Source organism: Calypte anna, chromosome 1 (assembly GCF_003957555.1).
Source record: "Calypte anna isolate BGI_N300 chromosome 1, bCalAnn1_v1.p, whole genome shotgun sequence".
In the NCBI taxonomy this organism is placed as follows: domain Eukaryota; kingdom Metazoa; phylum Chordata; class Aves; order Apodiformes; family Trochilidae; genus Calypte; species Calypte anna.
Window position 1 is genome coordinate 169,362,131 of NC_044244.1, and position 26,366 is coordinate 169,388,496.

Below are 26,366 nucleotides of genomic sequence, written 5' to 3' on the forward strand. Positions count from 1 at the left end.
AACTCACAACTGAAACTAAGAGGAAAACCACAACAAATCAGTATAAAGAAATAACTAGTGGAAAGGCAGGTAAAATTTTTAGCAGCAAGAGTGAGACATTGGTATTGTGTTCCTATGAAAACCTGCTCCTATGGAAATTACTAATAAAACTGTCTTGACCTGAATTCCACTTGTGGAGAGAGGCATTTGGTTGACTAGGAATAGGTTTCTCTGCCCCTTAAGTCCCTGAAAGTGCTCCTCCAGTCAGGTCCTCAGAGGTGCTCCAGTTAGAACCAGATGGCATCATGGACACACACTGGTAAGAATGAGCATTGGTCCTCATTGCTCAGGCAAACTAGAAGATGCAACAATTCCCTTTCTTTCCCCAGCTGAAGAGTCACATCTCTTGTCACTTTGCTCTGTTAAACACATTCAGCTGTCTAGCTAGAAGGCCCAGATCCTTGGTAAGACCACCTCACCCTTCTATGGCTGCTTCTCTCCAAGAATTCAGAGCTTCACCAGGTAGGATTTTACTTCCTGCAGAGTTCAGTGTAGCCACATAGCTTTTGTTTTTTAAAAAAGTTCTTATCTTGGATTTGCCTGAGCATATGATTTAACCTCAGAAATTATCAAACTCAGTACTCAACCCCAGAGATATGCTAAGGAAGAGCATTGATTCAAAAAGTTTAATGAATCTCAAAACTTGTTTCAAAGAATGTAGCTACACCCTAGGGACACCTAGAGGGTTTGTAGCACACCAGTCACCCCTTCCTGCCCAACCCACTTCATCACCAGAGAGATACAGTGCCTGCTTCCAAGTTTTTATCATGGTTTCTTTATGCTATCCCATGATATCAGCTGATAAGAGGAAGGTTTCACATCAGCAACACTAAGAACACCTTGTGGCTACAGGTTTTGCTTCTCACCAGGGAAAAAGTTCAAGGTGAACAGCCTCAGCAGGTTCCTGTAGTAGCCTGTGGTGACACCAGCACATGAGAATGTGATTTTGGTATGACCTTCCTCCAGACCTAAGAGTCAAGAGCATCACCCCCTCAAAACCAGTGAACAGTGTCCTCTCTTATTACTGCAACCTGTGACCAACCTGGTGGCACCTCAGAACTTGATTCTACCTCCTTTAGCTTCACCAACAGTGCCTTGTAACTGGTTTTATTTGGATTAGAGGTGTGCTGATCCACTTGGATCTTCCACTTTTCACCAGCTACTCAAACTCTGAGGATTTCCTCTTGCTGCAATAGATGTTATGGTAAGTAGCAATAATTAGGATAAGCTGTACAGACTCTATGAAAACCTGGACTGAACTGAGTGAATGTAAACTATCAACACTTGATGCATGAAACTCACCCTGATGCACCCCTCCTGCACACCACTGCTCTTTAGTGAGACTTGAACATTTGTGAAAAGCACAGCTAGAAACCAGATCAGCTCTTCTAAAGTAATGAATAATGAAAACCATGTATTCAGTTGCCCTGCAGGTTATCCCACAGAAGGATTATTCAAGTGAGCTCCTTCATAAGCAGAAAATCCCTATAGCAAGGCCTTTCATGTGATTCAGTTAGTCGTGCATCTTACTTAAATGAGAATTTACTCTTGCATAACATTAAATACAGGCAGCTGCATAAGGAGGTCCTTTCTCACCACGTCTTAGCCTACGTCAGTATCTATTTGGTGGTCTTGAGCAAGACATAATAATCTTGCCTCTGAGCAGTAAGTAGGTAAGCTGGGTTTGGCCACAGAAAAAAAACTGCAAAGTGGAAGAGTTAGAGAGCTTACTAGTACTGAGTGCATTACATGGAGGTGGGCTTCACAGACCCTGCTAACAGAGGGAGAACGAAGCACAAAATGAGATCAACCAGTTCAAAATACTATGAGCACCCCCTTGGAGAGATCAAAACTTTGCTACGTATTTTCAGGTTCTGGTGTTCACAGGTACTTCCTATGAGGCAAGCAAATGGTTTTGTGGGTTCAAGCAGGTGCACTGGGTTTCTAAAGGCAGAGGCAGGTTACTCAGCCAGTTTCATTAGAAGTAACCAACCAAGCAGCCAGGCTTGGGAAAAAAGCTGCTTTCAACTTCCAGCACTTCACCTTTAGGCAAGGACTCAGTCTGCAGGCACGAGGGTGGATTTAAACAGGAGCATCCTGCTCACTCACTGCCTCTCCTTACATTTCTGAGTGCTCTGGAAAGAAACTTGCAGAGCAGTATATAAGGTGTAGGTGGCAATGTGCTGGCAATGGGGAGCTGCAGGGTCCACTCTGTGTGAGGAGGCCAGGGCTGCCCTGTGCCTGCCAATTGCTGCCAATGCATCCACTGCAGGACACAACTGAGCCCTACAGGCAGAGGTTGCAGTGGGGAAGCATGGTGAGAAACAGCAGTACAAGCACCAACATCGGTGAAGGAGGTGGAAAGAGGCACTCCAGGCACCAGAGAAGATTCCCCTGCAGCCCATGGACATTTCCATAAGAACCTGTGTCTCCTGGAGAGCCCATGCCAGAGCAGGTTGATCTTGAAGGACCCACTGTGGATCAGGGAAGCAGAATGAGGAGGAAGGAGCAGAATAGAGGAACTGTTATGGACTCACCACAACCCTCATTCCCCACCCATTTACCTCACTTGCAGCAGAGGACAAGGCAGAAGAATTGGGAATGAAATGAAGTTGAGCCTGGGTAAAAAGGGTGGGTGAGGTAGGGGGAAGTTGTTGGTTTAGTTTTTGTCTTTGTTTCTTGCCACTCTGTTTCTAAGTGGCAATAAGTTTCATTTTCTCCAATTCAAGTATGTTTAGCATGTGACCATAGATGTTAAATTGATATCTCTGTCTATCTCAACCTACAAACTCTTCTATCTTATTTTCTCAGCCTGTCCTGTTGGAGCTTGGGTGGGCATTAAGCAGCAAACCAAGGCCCACCCATCATAAGTTGTTGCCTCTTAGAAAGAAACTTAAAATCTACTGGTTCACATTGAGCATTTGCCAGAAGAGAATTTCAGATCAGCATCTGCCCAAGGCTTGCAGACAAACCTTTTGTCTTATAGAAGTTTGGGATAAATAGGACGCACTTTACCACTTTTTTCTACTTCCAAAATCAGACGCAAGTAAGGGTTTCTAATGTCCATTTACTATCTATACATTATTTGCAGCATTACAGGGAATAATTTTATATGGAAAAATATAACACTAAAAATTTTACATACAAGCACAAAACATAGCAACGAAGACTGCTCATAGAACTGACAACTCTTCTTTCTGTCACCAACTAAGATCAAAAGCCTCTAGGGTGATATTTCAACAATGGTATTAAAGTCTATTTTTCCTTTTTTTTTTTTTTTTTTTTTTTTAGTAACCCCGCATAAAGGAGACATGCATTAAAAATAGTAATGTCTAAAACAACATTATTTAATTGTTAGGCACCTGAAGATTTGGCTTTGAACATCTACTGCAAGCAGAGGAATCAAGTTTCATGAAGGCACCAGTGACGGAGTCTCTGAACACGTCCTCCGAGCTGCAATCCGCTGGCATTTGGGACATTCTCCAGACTTGAAGCATGCTTTGTGAAAGCATGTTTTGCACTCTGTTTATACATATGAACAGTTTAATGTTCCAGAGGAAAAGAAAAAAAATTAATCAACAGCTGTGTTCCTTGAAGGATGTTCTATTTGTTCACCCAAGTGTAAAAGAAAAGAGAAACACTTTAAGGCCAGAACAACCACCCCCATTGTCATAATTATGACTGATCTTTTTGATAAGATTCCCAGGATTTACAATCACCATCAGCAAGATCTGGTATACCAAGCAGCAGTATAACACTGTTCCAGGCTTGTACTCATGGGGCAGACCCAGAAAAATAGCCTCATCCTTCAGCCATAATTTTATTCAGGAAAGTCCTTCGTTTGCTATCTGGATTCACAGCTGCAAGACAGCTGCCACAGACTGGTTTTCCAGGATACAGGCTATCCATGATTATCAAATACACATGCAGGTTTTCAAATATACATGCTTTCAGTGAGACAGTTTCTCAATGTTTTCCTAAAACTAGTCTGCACAGTTTGAAACACCAACATTCCCTCAAGGAAGAAAGAAAAAATTTTGGTCTGGAACATACCTGTGCACCTCGTGCATTTGGCAATCTGATATGGAAAGAGGAGATCTGCACTCTGGCAAAATTCACAGATAAAACCCTTTGCTTGACAGAGCTACAAGAACAGAAAGAGAGTGAATTTACTTTTAATCCAAGAAAAAAAATATCTGGGAGTATCAGCAGGGATATTCCTTCACACTAGCAGCTGTGAGGACACCAAGAGCCCTAACTCTTCCTTACCTCACAACTATTCACATGGGAGCTGGAGCTCTTCAGAATGTCCTTAAGAAGGGGCAGTAACTGCCCTCGTTTAATCTTCACCAGATCATCCAGGGAGAAGAGATGCAGCTCCTCTGTCAGATGCCTGGGAACCTGTTCAAATTCTTTTACCACACTGCAAAGAGGAAAAAAACAAATCAGTTTACCAAAAAGTCTACGTGAAGAATAAGCCTATTTAACTTCTCATATCACCCAGAATTCATCCTGAATCCTAACTCCCCTCCCAATTTGAGATGACATTAAGAACAACTGGAGGGCTTGTGACTAGAGTAAAATGTCTCTTTTAAATGCAAATGATTCCAGCTTTGGAGTTACCGCATGCAGTTAGCATGTCTGAGTTCTCAGACAATATGTAAAGGTCTCTCCCTCCTACCTCAGAAACAGTGGGCAAAATTCCATCCATTACCTAATGCTAGTAAGCTAGAATTAGTCACCTTTTTTGTAAAGAGATCTTTGAGGGGTTTTATCCTGCATAGTTCACTACTGGGTGAAACCTGAGCAGGTTAACATTAAAAATGCAGCTAATACTTTTAAAACTTCTCACATGCTGCCTACATAGAGGATCTTGATGCTTACCTCTACAATGGAATCACATGTGGTTGGAGGAAAAAAAAAAATACACCTAACAAAAAACATTTAACATTTAAAACCAGATGTCTTGGGTATGAAAAACAGGAAACTACCAAATAAAAGCTGTTCTTCCTTCTATTGCACTGCCAATTTTGAGTGAAGCTCTTATCAGAATTTTTCTAAAGATTTTGTTCATTTAGAAATTCACCTACAAGTCTCTACAGAAGAAAGCTCTATAAGTACCTTACGCATGTTTTAATAAGATATTTTTAATGCATGATTGTGGCCCATACCTTTCACCAAACCTGCAGCTTTTCAAAAGCTTTTTTAAATGAAAAAGCTGTTCTTGCACCTCCTGAAAGATAAAGGGAAAAAACAGATTTTTTAAATGAAAAGAAATTGCATTTAAGTGGTGAGGAACACCACTTTGAGTTATAAACCTTTGTCATCACATCAAGCCACATCTAAAAATAGGAACATCACATTTAACACAGAATTCAACAAATTGATTTTCTAATGCATGGAAGGCAAAGAGTGCTTTTATTCACTGATAAAGGAAGCCATTCCTAACACTCCTAACATTCCTAATGGCTCCATGTCAGCACACCAAGATGCTAGACCCAAACTGTGTAAAAACAGACATCTCAGCCAAGAGTGAGAGCATGGCAACTTGAATCTTCAGAAGAACACCCTTCCACAAGCTGCAGGAGGTACAGCTCTTAGATGAGCTAGGGGAGTCTTCTCTAATGGCTCAAAAATTAGTGAGTCATTCAGAACTTCTTGAGCTTTCCAGCTGCTAAACAGAGGTAAACATTTACTGCTGGAGCCCAGGTCCCCACCATGAACTAAAACTGGAAACCTATAAGCAAATGCCTCCCAAAGACAAGGGGGAAATGAGACCCCTGGCATAGGTTGGAAACGTTTCCCTCCCCTTTACCCAGGGGGAGAAAGTCCCAGAAACAGGTAAAGTCCCAGTCTAAGTGCAAATAAACCATCTCTGCCTCCTTCCCATATATGCACACAGCAAAGGACCACCAAAAGGTTTCAGACCCAAAATTCCCAATTAAAAACAGGCCATTACTTACCCTCACTCTGTCCATTTCTTTACTTTTTGTGTAGAGGGCTTCGTTAATACACAACACATTGAAAATTGGGTGTTGCCATATGCTGTCCAGGAGGTGTTTTGAGAAGTTGCACACATAGTATTTTTTGAAGTCCCACTTCAAAAGTATTCGGGCAGGAATGGAAGACTGAGCATAGCTGTGGCAGCAGTCACAGAAGTATTTCCCCAGGTAGTCACAATAACGGAGCCTCCTGATATATTCTGCAGGTAGACAGCAATGAGACTGTGAATATCTATAATACTTATGGAACATGCCTTTTTTCTGAATGCCTGTTCTGTCTGAATAACTCTGATCTACTGGAAAGAGGGGCAAGGGATTTATTTTTTAAGCAGGGTGTTTTATTAACTATAGTAAACACAAGCACAAGGTCTCTACTTTGCATTAAAAAGAAAGCTTTCCACATCTGTCACACTGAACAGATTGAGGTACTACAGAAACTGTTGCTGCTTTACTTGAAAGAAGGACAAGATAAAACACACCAAACATTTCCACCAAATGGAAAGAGAAGTGGTTCTGGAGTCACATTTGCATAACACTTTTTCATATAGAGGTTTGTGCATTCTTCCAAGCTATCTCAGTGTCTCAGGTTTGCTCAAGATCACCACAGATGGCTGATACTTCACAGACCATGGCAATTTTATGAGAAGACACAGAACAAGTCTTGAAAGCCATTTCAGAGATTTCTTTGCTAAGGTCTGGTTGTCAGACCTGTAAATCATCAGGCTTTCAAGCAGCTCTCATAAAGTATCACAAATAAAACATAATCAAACATAAATGTGATCAACATTTAAAGAAAAAAGTTTTAAAGACTTTACATGTTCTGTAAGATTGCATAAAGCTTCTATGAAGTCTCTAAAAAAAAAAACCAACAAAAAAACAAAACTTCTGGAATTGTGTAAATTGACACAGAGAAAAAACTACTGAAATAAACTCTTGGAATATATAAAATCAACACTTTCCAGCAATTTTTGGTAGCTGTTCATGTTTTGTTGCTGTCATGAGTTTTTACTATGAATGAAAAAGGCCTATCAAGTCTGTAATGAGAAATTCCAGGCAGTGGTAAGATCTCATTGCCTGTTTTATTCTTGCAGGCACATCCAATAATGAGATTTTCCTTCTAGCTCAGAGAATTTTACAATTGTGACATCTATGATGGTGGTGATTACAGCCTAATTAGTTGTAATGTGTTTATTAGGGTTTTTTTCCCCTCTTGGCAATACTTACTGCTTTCTATTGGAGTTCCACAGCCAACACAGGTAAAATTTTGGGCAGCCACCACTGCATCTCTCCTGTACACAGAGGGGCAAATAGTTACAGGTTTCAGCATGCAAAATGGAGTTTAATTAATTAACATTCTCCCAAAATGCAAGAGGGCACTGGCACTAGTGAAAACACTCAATTTAGGAGCTTAATCCTAACTCCTCCACTTGAAGTGGTGATGCAGATTATTATTATTTTAATGGGTGTCTCTAAGCTACTCTGTGGAGAATATACCATCAATTACTGTTTCTAAATGTGGCTTCTTGGAAGAATTAAATTCTTTTCCATTTCTTAAGGTGGCACCAGTATCAAGAGGGAGAGGGAAAACCACATTTGCAACTGAAAAGGAAATGGGACCTGAAACAACACAGGAAATAGGCATTTCACAGCATTTTATGTAGAGTGAGACAGTAGTTTCCCCAAATACCACTTGTTTTCTCCTTCCTTTCTGAAAACCTGTGACCCATAATATAACAGCAGGGAAACTCTTAGGCATATTCTCCATGTGGTCTCACAAACTGAAATATTTAGGAGTCAAGGCAAGACCAAACAGTATGCTTATTACCACATGTAAAAACGTGTGCCACATTAATCAGAATGTGCTAACAGAGAGGGAAAAATATGCCATTTGCTTTTTAGTGACAGACACTGCAGAAGGCTGCACCATGCACTAGCTCTAACCTTAGGTTCTATTAAATCACTTGGGCTCCCTCCATCCACTTCAGCAGACTTTGGATAAACCCTCACAGTGTACTGAACAGCAGTGCTCAGATCCTTTACTTACTTGGCTGAAGGGTGAATATTAAAGAGAATCTGTGATTTTGGTGGGGTCCAGCCAGAATATCCTCTTAATTTGGTTATGTTCTTTATTTCTTCAGCCAGATTCAAACTGGACTCGAGCTCTCTTGGAATGTCTTCTTTCAGCATAGACTATTGGGAAACACAAATTTGTGAGGATGAATAACCCATCAGCTGGATATATATCAAATGCTATGAAAGATCTCCCTTTATACTCCAGGATTTTGAAGTTCAATTTTCACCTGCATGTAGTTTCCCCCCCACTTAAATTCCTTCATATCAGTCCCAGGAGAAAGTACATCCTGATTGCTCACAACTGCACATCTTAGATGTGCAGAAAATGGTTGAAGAGAGAAGAAATTTTCTAAAAATTTATCTAAAGCGAACGAAAAAACTGTAAGCACTTGTCTGTGTTTACTTTTTTTTTTTTTTAATGCAGCTTCCCCCTTTCCTTAACAGGGAACCAGCTGCAGTGAGACAATGATTATTTGGGGAACTGAATAAAGAGTTCGCTGTTTTCAGCTCGGACTCACTCTCTGCTTAGATGAGCTCAGGAAACCAGACAGTTGGACTGCAGAGTCTGTCAGCAACCAGTGTTTTCTGAAAGCTCTGCACAACTCCTGGGCTGTTGCTTCAGCAGAATTGCTGCCTCGTTCAGAAGACAATCTGAAAGTTAAGCAATACAGACAGTGAAAAATAGCAGCATGACACTGGCAGGTCCAATGCCTCTTCTACATCCCTGAAAAGCTTTGTCCCATCCTTTTATCCCCTTGCTTTGATACACCCAGAGCAGAGAAATGCTCTGCTAGTCCAAGTGCCACAGACATTTGCTGTCTAGCAGCATTCCTTCCCCTTCCTTGGGAGGGACAAATTTATCACACCCACACCTTTCTCTGCCCCTACCAGAAGAGCCACCAGAAAGCCAATCCAGTAGAAAAGGTAGTGCCACCAGACTGTTACAGTAAGATACACAGCATTACCTTTCATCTGGGGTGACAGACAGATTTTCAAGGTCTTCAAGTTCTGTGGTAATGAAGAAAAAAAAAAAATTATCAAGCCATCTAAGAAACAACACACTGTTTTAAAAGTACCTTCTGTGTTAGTATGGTGTCAGTCTCATATATATATTCATCTTTGTAACACCCTTCCTAGATATCTGTTGGGAAAAAAAAAATCACTCCCAGCTGAAAAACAGGCATCTCATCTCCTCTGTAGATCTCTGAAATCTGCTGATGTTGGGTACACCCTAACATTATGCATCACATCACCATCAGCCTCTCTTCAAGAGCAAGGGAATTAATGGAGAGACCAAGTGTCTGCTCGTCCAGGTCCAGACAGAAAGCACTAGATATGAATAATAATGTATAGAACTAACAGAATGAACATTAATTTTTTTTTCCACCTACAGGTATTTGGAGACACCAATCACAAACCTGCCAGTTAATGCTATAAACAAGTCAGCAACAGATGAGATGAACTGACTTAAACTGCACGCTTTTATTATGTTTATATAGACAAAACATGCTTATGCAGACAAGGTGTTTACATTGGTAGCATTAGCTTTAGCCACACATATTGTGGTGAAGACAAATGCTTCCTGTCAGGTCCCTGTTCATACATGTCAAAATAGCTCTTGCTACTAGAAATGCTGTTTTGGAAGCTGGATTTTCATTCTTATATTTGAGAAAGAGGAGGTGGAAGAACAATTGAACCTCTAAAACAAAAGCAAGCAATAAAAGAGTATTTGTTGAAAGGAAAAAAAAATGAGAATAAATTTAATTCAGGATATTGTTAAGAGTTTCTTTATATGCAAAAACCAGAAGGTAAACAAACTCAGGATGTCCTAAAGAGAAGCAGAGTACAGGTAGGGACAGCCACTGATTCTGAAGCAGAGGGAGAGCTGCCTAAAACCTCATCAACCTTTTTAATTAGGAAATGATCATGTCCTAAATTCTCTAAATAATGCTGCTACAGCATTGGCTGAGGGATGTGCCAGTTTCACACTTCACTTGCTTGCATTCGTTGGGTTTAATCTTTAGATATCATTTCAGTCCTTCAAACCAGCAACATTTTCAGACAGGAAATCCTGCACCACACTGGTATTTCTAGTATTCTAATTCAGAGTTATGCATACATTGTCCTTCCCATTTTCTCATAGCATTTCTCCTGTGATATCATCTACTAAACCAAAAAGATTTTCCAAACTATCAATAGATTCAGCTGAACAATTCAGCTGTTTCTGCAGTTCCAAATTTCAAGTCTTACCAATAATTACATATTCATCCTCTGAGTCACTGTGGCAGCGAAATCTGGTAATCTCATGATGGGAAGGTAGATGCACTGGGGAGCTGACAGGCAACAAAGCACAGCCTGTACAGAACAAAGACAACACCAGTTAAACTTTTCCAGCATTTATAGAGTGGCAGCAATTATATTTTTCCTTGCTCACCAAAACTTTAGCACAGCCTGGATTTACAGTGCAATTTCTCCTGTTTATTTGTATATAAACACATACAGAGAAAGCCAGCTCTTGGGAGGCTGTCAAACAGGATGCCCCTCAGTTTCTTAGGAAGATCTTTATTATCAGTGGTCTCTCTCCTCACATGTAAGCACACCATTCATTTTCCCCCCCAAGTTATGTCATTTGGACTTCAGACTTAAGCTCCAACCCCAAGATCTGCTATTACTCAGACTAAAATCTACTTAAAAATGCATGTGCTGACTCAAGCATTACAGTGCCAGAAGCATTTATTATCTTGCCTCAAACTACAAATGAATGAATACCCTGGCCAGCTTCACTTAAATCAATTGCATGGCCTTATCTGCTTACTGCAGACTTAAGCAAGGAAGGAAGGAGTCAGGCTTCAAATCCTGGAAAAAAGGATTTAAAAACAGGGAAAATCAGCAAAGAACAGGTCTGCTCTACACAGAGTTGTTTGGCATGGGGCCCTTCAACCTTAAATTTTCTTTTTCATGTAAAAAAAAGAACTGAAAAAAACCCAAATTATTAACAGAGATGTAAGCGTTCAAAAGGAAGAATTCGACCTCATAATGTTCCTCAGGGAACACAACTCTGGAGAATATCAAAGAGGGTAACAGAGGATTTGGTTCTAAGCAATGCCCAAATTAATTTAGTATTTTCTTGAATAAAAAAACAAAAATTAGCAAAAGCTGTCAGAAAAGTTTGCATTATAGACTAAGTAACTTGCCTTCATAACCACTGTCAGATGAGGCAACAGAAGAATCAGACTTTTTCACTCCAGGGTAAGAAGGTAATTCCAGATCAGTGTGATAGCTGCCATCTGATCCACTTGTTTCCTCCACAACCCAGGACTCTGCTTGTTGGCTTAGGATATTATATTTCATTTTTTCTAGAGATGCTATAATCATATCTGCAATAAAAAAGTGTGCGTTTTCCTGGACGCAAGATTGGAACACTCATTAGCACACGGTATTTTTGACATTTACTTAAGATGAAGTGAAATACATAATTCTCCCCTGTACTTTTTCAACTCAGGAAATTAAAACATAAGACTATCTCTATTTAAAATTCATTTTAACACAAAAAAAGCAAAGCCCAAGGAGCCACCCTAGGGGGAATTCAAAGAGAATATGCAAAATGCAACTGCCCCGATAATTGTTCCACCTTGATTAAAAGATACAATTTATTTTTATCTTACCCATCTATTAGATAAAACCAAACTTGATTACACACCTAATTGATGAATATGTATGCATTTTAGAGACAGTCTTCTAGTTACATTGCATTATTTAGCATGCACATTTGAAGCCATGCAGCATATTTAGCAGCATTTAATTTTAAGTCAGTGTGTACAAGCAGTTTTGCACACACAGTAACTTGGATGGGGCCAGAAGAGGCAGTTTTAAAGGGACTGTAGATCTTCAGGTGGTGGGTAGTACAAAAGCTAGTAAAATGCTTTCATTTGTCAAGATTGAAAGAAGTAAAGGTGTCAATAGGCACCTATTGCCTATTTGATGATGGCTTACATGATGGCTTCCACTGCCAACTCAAATCTTCAGTAGAAAGTCTGTGATAAGGGTAAATGGGAACCTGGCTCCTCTAGTTTTCACACTGCCTTAAATAAAAGGTAGGTGGTACAAAGCTTCACTGGTATTCCTACACCAGACACAACCTCTTCCCACGGTGCCTCTTACCCTTGCCTGCCTGAGTCACCCATCCTCTGGGAAAAGGGGATTTCTAAAGCTGCCTCCAGTGCCACCAACACATCCAGACAAGCCTGGGGCTCCCTGCCCCACTGTCACTGCTCTAATGCCATCTCCAGTGGCCTTATGGAGCATCCCACCAGCCTCATCTGCACTGCTGCTGCTGGTCTGGATGGGACCTCCTAGCCCAGGCTCAGCTCAAAAGTGGAAAGAGTGAAGAATTAGGTTCTCTCATCTGTGGGGTTGGACACTCAGAGATCCTCAGGGTACTTTCCCCTTCTCCCCTCAATTGTATGTGTTTGCATTGTGCAAGGTTAAACCTCTCTCTAAAATCCCAGGGCAGAACCCAAGGCTAGATATTCTGAGTGCAGGATAATTAAAGCTTTTTAGGAAAGTGGCTTATGCACAGAAAATTGGACCACTTGCTTAAGTATTCATGACATTCCCTACAACCTGCATGGGAAGCATGAACATCAGTGTTCAGAAATAGCTAAATCATAAGGAGCACAGGAGACTTCACTGCTTTCTTATTCTCCACAGCATTTAAAAGAGATTAATCTCCACATTACAAAGAGCCCACAAGTCCTTGTGGATATTCCAGCAGACTTTTTTCTTTAACACCAATTAACATCACTTTCTTGGTGCAGTTTCTCCAGAGACAACCTGGAGTTTAATCTCAGAACACACCATCAGTAAAGGACAGAATTAAGCAGACTTTTTGCTCTTGGGAGATGAAGAAGACATCTACTACTCTGAAGATTCAAAAAGCCTGTGTGGCAATAGTTTATTTCAAGTTAGTGGCAAAGCAGAGCACATCACCATGTCCTGCTGATAAAAACAACTAAAAGAGCATCTGAGAATTGCAAAAAGATGGAAAAGGATACAGGCACTCCTGTACTCAGCATGACTATCAGCTTTCAGCTCTGCCACCCTAGGAAGCAATCCCAAGTCAGCTGTTCCACACTAACCTTCTCATTTCTCTTTTCCTCTTCCTTTCCACTCACACCAGTGTAAAGTCCCTCTAGATCATCTGGCCCATCTTCCTGGCACACAACTACAATCCTCAAGACCTGCTGGCACTACCAGTACCTTAGTTTTCAGTCTCCTAAATTCCAGATCTTATTTTACAACCTGAAAAAATTGTTTATTTGTTTTAGCTTTGGGGTTTTTTATATTTATTTATTTTTTAGTTTAAAAGTCATCCTCAGCTTTTGACATCTTTTAATCTGTTATCACATCAGCAGCCATTTATCTGCACAGGAAAAGCAACTGATTAGAACTACTGAATGAGGCAAGATCACAGACTGTGTTTTCTAATCTAGGTATCTACTAACTGGCCTCCTGGTGACTGAAATACATAAATAAAGCAAATTATTTTGGTTTTGGCTCCCACATTACAGAGAAACACAATCTCCTTTCTTTCACAAAAAAGCAATATGAAATGCTAGTTCACAAGTTTGTTGGATTTTTGTATGGGATTTCTTGGGCTTTTCTGTGTAGTATTTTTGTTTATTTGTTTTAAATACACCTTAGGGACACTGAGAGCTTCAAATCAAAAGCAAAACTTGCCACTCCAGTAAAACCAGTGCTGTGCACAAAGATGATTATCTCTTGGGCCCCCAGGACATACGACCACATACCCATTCCGTAGTCCAGAAAAAAAAACCAAAACACCACAACCAAAAAACAAACCAAATTTCCTTTTCTAGACACATTTCTAAAGCTCTTTTGTATTAAATCCTACTTATTGCAATAAGTAATTATTGTAACATTAACCCCTCTTTTTATTTTCTTAGAAAAGACTAACATTTAGCAGTTATATGTGACAGCATTATCTTCTCATCTTTGTGTGTGTGTAAGCAGCTCGTCTGAGGTTGTGTGTGGCAACACATTTGTTTGGGCCCCTAATGCAAATTAGAAACCATGATAAACTGCTTAAATTACTTTAGGTGTCACACTGACTGTGCTTCTATTAATATTGTAATCCTTTACAGCAATCTCTCATGCTCCACATCAGCACAAACAAAAAAACCCCAACCTCTTCCTATTTCCTGGTAGTAAAAGCATGAACTAAATCCCATCCATAAACGTAGTTGCAACAAATTCTACATAACATATTGTAATGTAATTTTAAAGTGGCTATAACAATCATAAAGTTTAGTTTCGAGGAATTGATGGAATATCAATGGAATACCACAAATTTATGGAATTACAAGGATCATGGAATGAAAAGCAGAAATGTATAGTGTTGTAAAATACTTCCATTATTTAAAACAAATAAAATATTTAACTAATGGATTAAGAATAAAAATAAATTAAGAAATGGGCATTTTAGGTTTGTAGGCTCACCCACAAAGGGGAAGAAAAGGGAAAATACAGGATTTGTAAAGATCAGTCCATCTATCGGAAAGTGTTGAGAAATGCCTCCTGTCACTTGGTTCTGCCACTATAAAAGGGAAAAGACATTATGACAACAGATTTTGTTGTCCTCACCTTCTCCACGTCTTCTGGAAGCACACAGATATCCTGCACTGAACGATTCAAAGTTATAGGACTTAGGTTCAAAGGAGAAGCAGAACCTGTGGGTATAGCAAGAACTTTTATTAGTTACTTCCTTCTCTGTAGCTCCCAGGATGTGTGTCAGGTGGCTTTCAGAAAGCAAATCAAAACTTTCTTTCCCAAAACTGGCCACCAGTCAAGGCTGTAAGTTGTGGTGAAAGTTAAAGAAAAGGAGAGAGAAATGTGAGGTATACGTTGGCATATGAAATACCCTGACAAGCTGAAACATCAAATACTAAGGAAGTACCAAATGCTAAGGAAGCAGAGTTCAGATGCCATGTGGTGACAAGCACCATGGTGCTCCCAACATCAGTGCTCTCCCAGCTACTGCCTGAGCCCCTGGTGACCGCCACAGCCAGAACCTAATGCTGGGATGACAGGGATGCTCTGCAGTTCCCAACATAGCCAGCTAACACTGCTCTCTCCTCATTCACAATAGATGGCAGAAAAAAATCTCACAGCTGTCTGGGCATGCAGAGATGCATCAGCTCTAACATTCCCTGAATCACTGCTGGTATTGAGTGACTTACACCAAGTTTGGAAACAACTTAGCTGGCACCTTTCTATACCTGGAGGAAATCTCCTTGCTGTTTCCCAAGGGAGCCCATACTGCATGGTCACACGCACAGCTGGGATGGATGCAATACCTCCAACACTCCCTGCTTCCCAAAATAGCATTTTCTTTCCCAGTATTCACTGCTAAGACAAGCACGTGAAACTAAACTAATCTCTTACCCCTTAAGAACTTATTACTATGATGCATCTAGTTTTCTACAGACACAGGCTATAGCCTGGATTTCTTCTTATACATAAATATATACAGTTTCAGTCATCTTACCCAGAGAATTGAAGGTGTGATATCATGTTTTGTTTACAAGCACCCACAATCACTGTTAGTGGAAAGATGACAATTACATATAATGTCTGTGGATGTACACACTGAAGAGGCATGAAAGGAAATGACTCCTGGTTTTCACACTGACTAATGCTTGTATACTACCTCTCCTTTGACCTTATAGCCAAGCCATTTCTCAGTGATGACATTTACAGGATAAAATCTACTATGTCTAAATGCTACCACCACCACATATGCCATTTCAAGTTGTTTCAGGTAAGAGGGGTTAATCAAAGGTTCTTTGTAATAAAAGAAACACACTGCTGAATTTGCGTAGAAGTCACAGAAAGGACAAAGAGGTCTGAGGATAATTTCTGAAAATATTTTCTAAAGGGCACTAAACTCTCAGGCTTAGATTCTTCTTATTGCCTATTTATAGAAACCCTGCACCACTGCCCTGAGCACTGATGACATCAGGCTAAAAAGTCAATACTGTGCTCAAGCATAGCAACAGACATTGTATTTTTCATAGAGAATTATTAATAGCTCTAATGTGTACACTGCAGAGGAAAAATGGGAAGGGTGGTGAACTGACTTTTCAAAAAGAGATTTAATCAATGCTGAGTTGTTTTCTAATCAAGTTTTTTTTATGCCTATTTGGTGGTTAGCCTCACTGGATAAGCAGAGTGCAGGGAGTGCAGGTAAGGGGTGCCAAAGACTCTACAGAAGAATAAAAGCCCAGGTCCTCATTAGTTAAGACAACCAACATTACTTTCAGAACTAGAAATAATAAGCAAAAATAAAGAAAAGTTTTTTTCTTTAAAATACAGGATGCAAGTAACCTTAAATGTCATTTGAAATCTAATGGGAGCCTTCTGTCTTGCATCCCACTTGCACCTTTAAGTAGAAAGAATGTATAGTGGGAAAGAGCATGGGGAAAGATCCCAGTGCACCCAGCAATGGGATACAAATCTGGATCTGAAGTAAAAAATAATCTGGCTGTCATTCTGCTCCTGAACACATTTCCTGGAAGCTTCAGGAGCTGGAGCTAAAGAGCCCTCAAGAGCTGCAGAAGTGACCTTTATGTGCATAGAAGTTAAAAGTAAGAACAAGCCCTGTGAACTGCCAGTGATGCAGCAGCCACAACTAAGCCCCCCCAGAACCACCAAATTCAGTCACAGGCTCTTCATTAACAATGATGAAGCCTTTTCAAGAGGCTGCATGAGGACAATATAAAATGCTGTTTGAAAATATGAACAAGTCCTTACAGGAGACTCACAGGATCAGCAGAAAATCCCATTGAAAAACATTATTTATTCCAATTGAAGTAATCTTATTTCCTTATGTATTGTGCATTCCTTACCAATTCTCCAGCAAGAAACAAATGGGAAAAACACCACCACCTTTTGAGACAGCAATAGAAAGAACAGCCAGCTGGTCAGGAAATGCTCTTGTATAATTTGTACCTTAAAATGAGGCATTTTATTTCTTTTAATCAGTTTTTCATTTGCTTTTCCCTATTCTCATAGTCTTTCACAACATAGGAGAACAAGACCTTGGTCCTCTCAACCTTAGGCTACCCAGCAGTGAGTTAAATGGCTGGAAGCAACAAGGAACAATGAAATGCAGAAATTTTCACTATGTAGACAGAGCCCACCATGTTGTACAGCATCTAACAGCATCCTGGCTCCCATGAGGAGTATTTGTTAGTAAAATCACGGATGATACCACTTCAGCAGCAACATGGACAGGAAGGCTAAGTTCATCCTCACCACGACACTGAGCTATATGTTGTGGTTGCCATGCTGGAGGAAAGAGATGCCTTGACTGGCTTGACAGGTGGGCCCATGCCAACCTCATGAAGTGCCACATGGCCAAGTGCAAGGTCCTGTATATGAGCAGGGACAATCCCAAGCACAAATACAAGCTGGCTGGAGAATAGATTGAGAACAGCCCTACAGAGAAGTACTGAGGGGTGTTGTTTGATGAGAACCTCACCATGACCAAGCAGTGTATGCTTGCAGCCCACAAAGCCGACTGTATCCTGGCTGCATTAAAAGAAGCATGGCCAGCAGATCAAAGGAGATGCTTCTCCCCATCAATTCTGTTCTCAGGAGATCCTACCTGGAGTACCATGTCCAGTCCTGAAGCCCCCAAAAGAAGGAGGACATGGACCTGCTGGAGCAAGCCCAGGAGGGCCACAAAGATGATCAGAGGTCCGGAGTACCTCTACTATAAAGACAAGCTGAGAAAGTTGGGCTTGTTCAGAGTGGAGAAGAGAAGTCTCCAGGGAGACCTTATGGCAGCCTTGCAGTACCTGAAGGGGGCTACAGGAAATCTGGGGAGGGACTGGGATGCATACACTGGGATGCAGTGTATGTAGTGATGAGGATGAGGGGGAATAAGTTCAAAATGAAAAAGGGGTGGATTTAGATTAGGTATTAGGAAGCAATAATTTACTGCGGAGTGGTGAAGCACTGGCACAGCTTGTCAAGAGACGTTGTGGCTGCTCCTCCCCTGGAAATGTTCAGGGCCAGGTGGGATGGGGCTTTGAGCAACCTGGTCAAGTGGGAGGTGTCCCTGACCATGGAATGGAGGTCAGAATTAGATTATCTCTAGGGTCCTTTCCAAGCCAAGCCATTCTATGATTCAGTCACCTGGCTGCTGTACTCCTCCGTTTGCTTTCTGGAGAGTCAACAGCGTTACTGACCCAACACAAGCTCGTGACACATCCTACTCATGCCAAGAAGTTCAAGTCACACATGATTTAATTGTTCTTACACACGTGCCTTGTGGTCCCCACTGCCTCTGGGAGCCTGGGCTGTGATTTCAGAGCTGACTTCCCAAACCTGCATGACTGGCCCCAGCCAAAGCCAACTTCTGGGTGTGGTTTCCTCCTCCTTCATGGGCACCCCTCAAACATGCAGGGCTAACAAAACACCAAGGAGGAGGAAACAATCATAAGAGTCACCACACTAACCATTGACAACATCCCAACACTTGTGACAAACTTATTACTATTAAAAACTCTCTGTCCTGCAAAGGCACGTGCCTATTTGAAACCTCACCTTGGAGCAGCTCTGGGTAAACAAGTAGGGAATACCAGGTGTTGGAAGTGGGGCTCAGTGAAGCATCACCACTGGGACTAATACTGACCAAAGGGAGAAAAAACACAAAGCCTTTGCCATTTGCATTTATAATGCAAAAGCAAGCTGGTTGCTCCCATTTACTTTCATTTCCAGTAGAAAAATCAGGTGCTGGTTGCTCAGCATCTACAAAAACCAATTACACTCTTAATAAATAAAATAAATATGTTTACCTCACTGTAGCTAAGGCTGTTTATATCAATAGTAGGTACTAAACATGAGGGGATTCTGCCATGTCAGCCCAGGGGCTGGGTATCCAGGCCCACAGCCCAGAAAGGCTGTGCCACCAGCCACCTTTGGGGCACCGTGCATGACATCCTGACTGAGCAGGTTCTCCTCCCCCACAGGTCTGTGCTGCCCCAAACCCCTTCTCACTCACTGCAGGAACAGGAGGCACCCTCTGCCAGTAGCCCTGAATCTGTGTCTCTCCACAGACATGGGTTTATCAGGATTGGAAACTGGTGAGGAGTAAGAAGATCCTGATGTGTTATCTGAAGGGGCTGTGTCTCCAAGATGGCAGATGCACTTAGGAAAGGGAAGAGGGAAAATAGTCCTGCTCTTGCACAAGCTGATTTAGTCATAATGAGAATGAGTGTTAATGCCCTGCCTCCCAGACTCAGAATTGAAGGACTCCCTCTCCTCCAGCTCAAGTTAAACACAGAGGGATGTCCCAGGGAGTCTGCACACCTCAATGAGTCACTACAAAATGCCCAGCTCCACGCTATCTGCCTTCCAGAGATGGGTAACGGGGAAGACTAAATGCTGGAATTTAATCACTAACCCAGTGAGTGTTCTACAAAGACCGCAGCTCAGCAATTTTTGCATTTTACCAAAGCATTTCCGTGTCATGAGACAGAAGACTGCCCTGAGCCAGAGACTATCCCATTTCACTGAGTCCAACCCTCTGGCTCTTTTGTTTTAAAGCTTTCTCCTTCCTCCCTCTCCCCTATTCTGAATGAAAACGCTTGTCTCATCAATCACAAACATTCACCCAAAAGAAGGACTGTATCAACTTACATTACAGTCATCTTTCCTGGCACAGAAATCTCAAAACAGACCTGTAAAGTTACCTGTTTGATTGGCTGGATCTGACTGGGAAAGTCCACTGGGAGAATTGTCACTGTTGCTGGCACGTGTAGGCTCCAAAGCAGGGTACTTCAATACATCTGCTGGCTTACCAACAGCTGAGTCAGGAAAAAACCTTGTGAAAGTCAAGTCTCTTTCTGGGGAGGAACAACATTCTTCTCCAGAATGCACAACAGCTGATGTGACACCGTCTCCTGTTAAAGTCACCTGAGTGAAACAGTTGCGCTTGGGAGGGGACTCCTCAGAAAAATCAAAAGCATCCAAGGAGGAAGCAGCAGGATCCCTGTCAGAGTACTGAGGGTGAAAGAAAGTATCCAGTGAGGGTTTAGAGCCATCGCAGAGAGAGTTGTCCCAACATGCCCGGTGCCTGGTAAACCGAATATCTGTTTGTGTACTGGCAACACTGCGATGCACAGCATCAGTGTCGCTGTCCTCACGGCTGTCCCCATCACTGCTTTCTTCCCAATGTTCCACATCACTGTCCGGGTGTCCAGCTCTCTGCATTGCAGTTTGCTCTGGCACCAAGGAGGGCTTCAAACCAGATGCATTTAAAACAGACACGAGAATGTCTTTGATAGCTTCAGTACTGTCTGGGTATGATCCAAAACTTCCAGCATGTCCAATCACTGCTGGCCTCGTGCACTTTTCTGTTCAGAAGAGGGAAGAAACTGAAAGGTTAGGAAACAATCCTAAAATTGTTAGTTTACAGTGTGAATAAAATGTACATTATTTTTCACCTGGGTGAGAAGACAGAAAAGAACTTAGTTCGTGCATCATTCTCTGCTTCTTCTTCCTGCAAGAAAGCTTTTGCTTTCTGCATGCAGGAAGCAATTCTGTCATTGATAAGGCTAGGTAATAAACCAACAGTAAAGTATGCTGCTGCTAGTCAAACACAATTAGCTAAGACTTTAATGGTGATGGATTTTCAGCATGCTTGAAAACACCATTGTTCTACAAATCTGGATGAGATATAGTTACCAGTACAGGTACTGGTTCTATTGCCAGGAAGAGAGAAGGTCACATGATAGCAAAACACACGGTGTATCAACACAAGCAGGAAGGAATAAAAAAATATATCTATATATATACACATGGTAATGAAAAGTCACATGCTTGCATGTTTCAGTCAGACACTCCTCCTCCTCATGAAGAAAGGGCTAAAGTAACCCTGAGTCCATTACTCAGAGGGGTGGTGGCAACATTTATGTGAACCCATAAAGAAAATCAGCTCTGCCGCAGCAAGCACATTATAGTGCCTCTGAAGGAAAAGCAGTGCCTGCCTATATGATCTACTGCAAAGCCATAGTTCAATAGAAAAGGGGAAAAAATGGTTTTAGTGGCAGAATCAGCAGTCATAGTCAGGTACCCTAAACGAAAAAACCTCACAGGAACTCCCATCTTCCAAGCAATGGGGAGATTAGACACAAAGTCTGTGTTCAAGAAGCTATCAACAACACCACAGCAATGAAGTTAACTATCTCCTTTGCAGAAGATAAGTACTTGGTAAAATACTAAGAATAGATCCAATCAAGAAGATGTATTTCCAGAGCAAAGAACTCCTACTTAGGACCATGAGGAATGTTAAATATTGCTGGTGAAAAAAGCAGTAAGTCTTACAGACTTTGCCCAGAGGTTGCTCTCCTTGGACTTAGCTCAATGGAAAACAGAAAACTTCTCAGCAAAAGTCACTCACCTGGAAGCTAGAATGCACTCTCAAGCTGCATGGTAAGAAAGCTTACTAATGAAGGGATTAAAAAAAAAAAAAAAAAACAAAAAACAAAAAAAAAAAAAAAAAAAAAAAAAAAAAAAAAAACACAACCACCACCACACAAACACTGTCCCCCCTCCCTCCAAGTTTACATAATGAGCACTCCTCATCAAGTCAAACCCAAAAAAAAGTATTAAGAGCATCAAGTATAAGCTACACTGCAACAGCTGTTAGCAATGCTGATCTCCCAAAGCCAAGTCAAAATTAGCTGAAGAATTCATCAGTGATTGGGACCAAGCACCTGCCACTGATCAGGAAAAAGCTTTTGCAGAAATAGCAGCAAAACTGCACATTTTACTTGCAAATAGCAGCAAAACTGCACTTGCAAAGAAACACCTTTTTAACACTGCCAGTAATGGAAGTATAAGGGCAGAAATAGGGAAGTAAAAGCTAGTTGACTTTAAAACAAATGTATTTTGCTTTTTTAATGGAAAGAAATTTTGGTAACTATTGGCACTTCAATTGCACAGGAAAACCTTAATCTGGACAGAAAACACCATCTTGTCTGTGCAAGGCCTCTTTAGCATTACTGGCTTTAACTCTTCTGCTCTGCTTCATTATTACAAAGCCCTACAAAGCCCATCCTCATAACCTTTCCAACTCCACTCCATCCACTCCACTACTCTAGCATCACAGAGCACCTCTAACCCTAATCGTGTAATTGTGCTGATTCCTTTGCTAAATACTCCTTCTTACTGGATTGTTAGAGAAACAGTAATAAGTTTTAAAAATTTAATTGGGACTTCTGCTCTGCTAGTTTAAAAAAGTAAGCCAACAAACACAACACAAAAACACTCAAACCCCACATCTTAAAGCTACTACCAGAAATAGGGAATGTCCAATTTAAAAAAAACAAAAGAAAAAAAATAAACAAAATAACAACCCAAAAACAAACCTCTTCTGTTTTGTAAGATGCTCACGTGAGTTAATCATGGTAATCAGTTAAAATCTGAGAAACTATTTCTAGAATGAACAAGGACTTAACCCGCCAAGAATCGTCTGAACAATTGCAAGTATTTTCCTTTCTAGAGCTCAAAATGCCAGCGTAACTAAAGTGGCAAAACTACTTTAAAAGGCAGGACTCTCCCTCCCTGGTATTTTTCAAATTGTATAATATACTTCAATGTTGTCCCATCTTCAAAGCCAATAAGCAACGTTGTCTCTCTAACCAGATTATAGTTGTTTAGTACACACAGGCAGATAGTTTTTCCTAGCACAAGCATCATCAAGCTCCCCAGAGGGAGGCAGGCATTTCAGAACAAATTGGCATACCTGGGAGAACGGAGATTTGAGGTGTCAGGGCAAGGCAGCTAATCCTTGCTGAGGGACTTGAAGGATACGCTGACTTGTTGAGAGCCACCTTTAGGCTTTTGTGGTTTAACTAGAACAAGAATAGATTAGTTTGGTTATGAGAAAACAGTACCCTGGTACTGATCCCCCCAGTGTAACAGTCATCCCAGCAGGAAGAACACCATGCTAAGGCCTAATTACAGTCACTTAATAACTGCCTCTATATCTTATTGTCTGAAAATCCCCCCAGAAGCACGCACCACCTGAAGAGGACTGCATCTCGACCCTGCATCTTGACTCTACATCTCATATTTCACTCCAGAACACAGGTGACCAGAAGAAACCCACCAGGGCTGAAATAAACATGTGCATCAGGCATAACGAAATGAAATGCTGAATCTATATCTCTGTCAGAACAGCAGCAATGAAGTGGAAAAGAATTTAAGGAACCATCAATCAGTAGCTGGAAGCATGGTCCTGTTTAGATAAGTACAAGATATGACTTAAAGCTGAGGTCCTGACTCCAGGAACACCTGATGCATGTGCTGCTTTATCTCCCAGCTGTATCTCTTGGGAGCAAGTGCTGTCACATAATCAAGTCTGCCTAACTTAATAGAACAGTACACAAGGTTCACATCAGCAACGTTGCTGACCCAGCATAGAGCAAGAAGTGTCACAAATAGATAAGGCTTGACCTGACATACAACCTGCCAGGATAAGCTGACAAAAATTGTGAGTTCATCTGAAGTAACTGAGCAGGTTTACACCAGATCAGCATTTCACTTTGTGCAGTCAGAATGCTTTGGGGTATTTTCAGCCCCTAAGTTGGTTTTACCACACTGCCAAACCAGCCTAAGATGAACCAGGGCAAGGAGTTTAGTTAGCACAGATACCAAGGGCCTAATTCCAGCAAGGGGGTCAAGATACACTCAGGAGCAAAACAACAGATCTTCAAGCTCACAAATCCTTTGTTAGGGTCACACATTCATCTCCAGCTCTCTCTCTTACATCAAGTATGTCACGAACCTGCAGAGCACACCACAGAAACCTTTATAAGCTCTGAAGGCCACATAGTTCAAAGGCATATAACCTAGGTGTTCCTCATGCCTTCTCCCTACTCACAGACATCGGGGAGATATCTCCCCTGGATGCCTCTCGCACTTTCCTGCACTCTGTTGATCCCACGCAAAAAGAAGGGAGTTTAAAGGTCTGTTGTCCTCTGCCACCCTGTGTTGACCTGTGTTTTCAGTTCTCTGTGTGGTCTCAGGGGAAAGTGAGGTGACTCAGAGGTAATATCTAGTCCAGATACCCTTCAAGCTCACAGAAAGCAGCATAAGTAATTAAAGAAATTAAAACCCACAAAGAATTTCCCTTCTAACTGAACATTTAGGGCCAAAAATAGTATACTAAATTTAAAATATTTAGCTTTCCATGATGTCTGTGTTTACAAAAATAATCTTTTAGGTATCTTAATGTGTTCCCTGTTATTCTCCTCCTCTCTTCACTAATTTAAAAGAAACCATCCTGTAGACTGTCAGTTTTACTGGATAAAGTAGTTCTTACATGAACTCATATTTATTAATTAAGTTGATCTTTTTTAAAAGGTGAGGTTTTAGTATTATAAATTAATTGACTCTTCCTCTTAGAATTCAAGTATTACAACTGCCTGACACCAGGATGAAAAAAACCCCAAACCAACTCCCATATCTTTGATCTTATCAGAAGCAACCAGTGTTCTGATAATTTGTATAAAAGATTTACATTTACTTGCAAAATGCTATTATTTCAACTGTATTACGGATTGGGATATTTAGCATTTACCTAACAAACTTTTTTTTTTAATAAGCAATTAAAGAGGGTTTACTAGGAACTATGGCCACAGAGGTGCACGAAAGATAATCACAGGGTGCATAACCAACAAAAAAAAAAATCACTGACATCTCACAGCATAAATGAGTCAGCCTCCCACCTCAATAATGGGACTGTATTTCCGAAGCTAACTATGTATTAAAAGACCCAGCATTTAAAAAATCCTTACTGCAACCACGGACAACTAAAAGCTATTTTTTGAAGAAGAATAAAAGGGACTCCCTCAACTATCGAAGACACTGAGCCTCAAAAGCATTACGATGCTCTCCTTGACTCACCTTTTTAGACCGGGCGTGCTGGAAGACTTCTGTCCCGCTGTAGCTGGCTAGAGCTACTGCATGGAGAGACATGATGGGAAAACATTCATTTTTTTGTTGTCGTCGCTGTTAAGTACCTAGAAAAAGAAAGAACTGCGATCACCCCCACGTTAACCGCGAGCTCTCCGTGTGTTCTGCAGACCGCGATTCCCCATCTCTTCTGCAGACCCCACACTTCCACATTTCATATTCTGAACTGCTTTCGCGTGCTTAGTAGCTTGCCGAAAAGCAGAGCTCAGCAACAATGGAAATCTGTGCTAGAAAGAGCTTTAGATCTAAACAACAAAAACAAACAACCCCCTCCTCCCCTCCTCCCCCCCCCCCCAAAAAAAAAACACACCAAAAAAACCCTACCGAAGGGAAACAAACCTATGGAATGCTTACCACAGGCGAAAGTGGAAGGCATTGATGGGTGCTACCCCACAGTTTGCAGGACAAGAAGGTGACGGAGCGGCCTCGGGGGCAGCTGAGCCCCCGTGCCCCGCAGCAGCGGCTGCTGCTCACCCCAAGCCCCCCCCCCGGTACAGGAGAGGCGAACGCACCGGCGATGAACAAACCCCCGGGGTTGTCCTCCCGCCGCGGCGCTGGAAAGCCGCGCAGCCCTTCCCACAGAAGCGCTCAGCCTGCCGGACAGCTTTGGAATGCCTTTAATCCGCAGAAAGGCTCCGAATCGCTCCATGCGCCCGGCAAGGCACCAACCTCCCGCTCGGCCCCGGCTCCCCATCCCTACCTGCGGCCCCGGCTCCCCATCCCTACCTGCGGCCCCGGCGCCTGCTGCGTCCTCCTCCGGTCGGCTGTCGATCCGCGCTCCCCTTCGCCCTCCGGGGCAGAGCCACTGCTGCTGTGCCCCGTCAGCTCCCGCCTCGCTGCCGCTACTACCGCGACTGCCGCCAGACCTCCCGATACCGGGAGCTGAGGGGAGGGCAGAGAAGCCCCGCCCCGGGGCGGAGGCCGCCGGAGGGAGGGCGGAGCTGCCCGGCGCTGCTGGGCCTCGGCCGGAGCGAGGGACGGCCCTGGGGTGGGTGCTTCAGCCTGGGTCTCCGGGGAGGAAAGGTCAGCCCTGGGGGCGGCAGCTAAACTTGGAGGAAATAAAAAAAAACCAACAAACTCGACACGAACAACAACGAAAATCACCTGTGAGGAGCGGCTCAGGAATTTGGGTTTGTCTGTTTTGGAGAAAAAGAGGCTGAGGGGCTCTCAGGCTCTTTGAGA

The 26,366-nt window shown here is 41.9% G+C and overlaps 1 protein-coding gene across 3 annotated transcripts; it reads right to left on the bottom strand.

The window, feature by feature from the left end:
• Window positions 1-585: 585 nt before the first annotated feature.
• Window positions 586-26,040, bottom strand: RUBCNL (rubicon like autophagy enhancer). 3 transcript variants are annotated; one of them, XM_030469039.1, is made up of 17 exons: window positions 25,911-26,033; window positions 25,116-25,231; window positions 22,951-23,059; window positions 19,895-20,557; window positions 14,778-14,863; window positions 11,309-11,516; window positions 10,365-10,469; window positions 9,080-9,122; window positions 8,633-8,765; window positions 8,086-8,231; window positions 7,266-7,330; window positions 6,003-6,241; window positions 5,211-5,272; window positions 4,309-4,462; window positions 4,093-4,183; window positions 3,402-3,561; window positions 586-1,007 (listed from the first exon to the last, which is right to left on the bottom strand). In XM_030469039.1, the coding sequence occupies exons 2-16, from the start codon at window positions 25,185-25,187 to the stop codon at window positions 3,449-3,451; spliced, it is 2,289 nt and encodes a 762-aa protein (XP_030324899.1). In that variant the 5' UTR covers window positions 25,188-25,231; window positions 25,911-26,033; the 3' UTR covers window positions 586-1,007; window positions 3,402-3,448. The 3 variants fall into 3 exon arrangements, with proteins under 3 accessions (XP_030324899.1, XP_030324897.1, XP_030324898.1); XM_030469037.1 differs by lacking the exon at window positions 586-1,007 and having other exon boundaries at window positions 3,305-3,561; window positions 25,911-26,040; XM_030469038.1 differs by lacking the exons at window positions 586-1,007; window positions 25,911-26,033 and adding an exon at window positions 25,885-25,898 and having other exon boundaries at window positions 3,305-3,561.
• Between the last annotated feature and the right edge of the window lie 326 nt (window positions 26,041-26,366).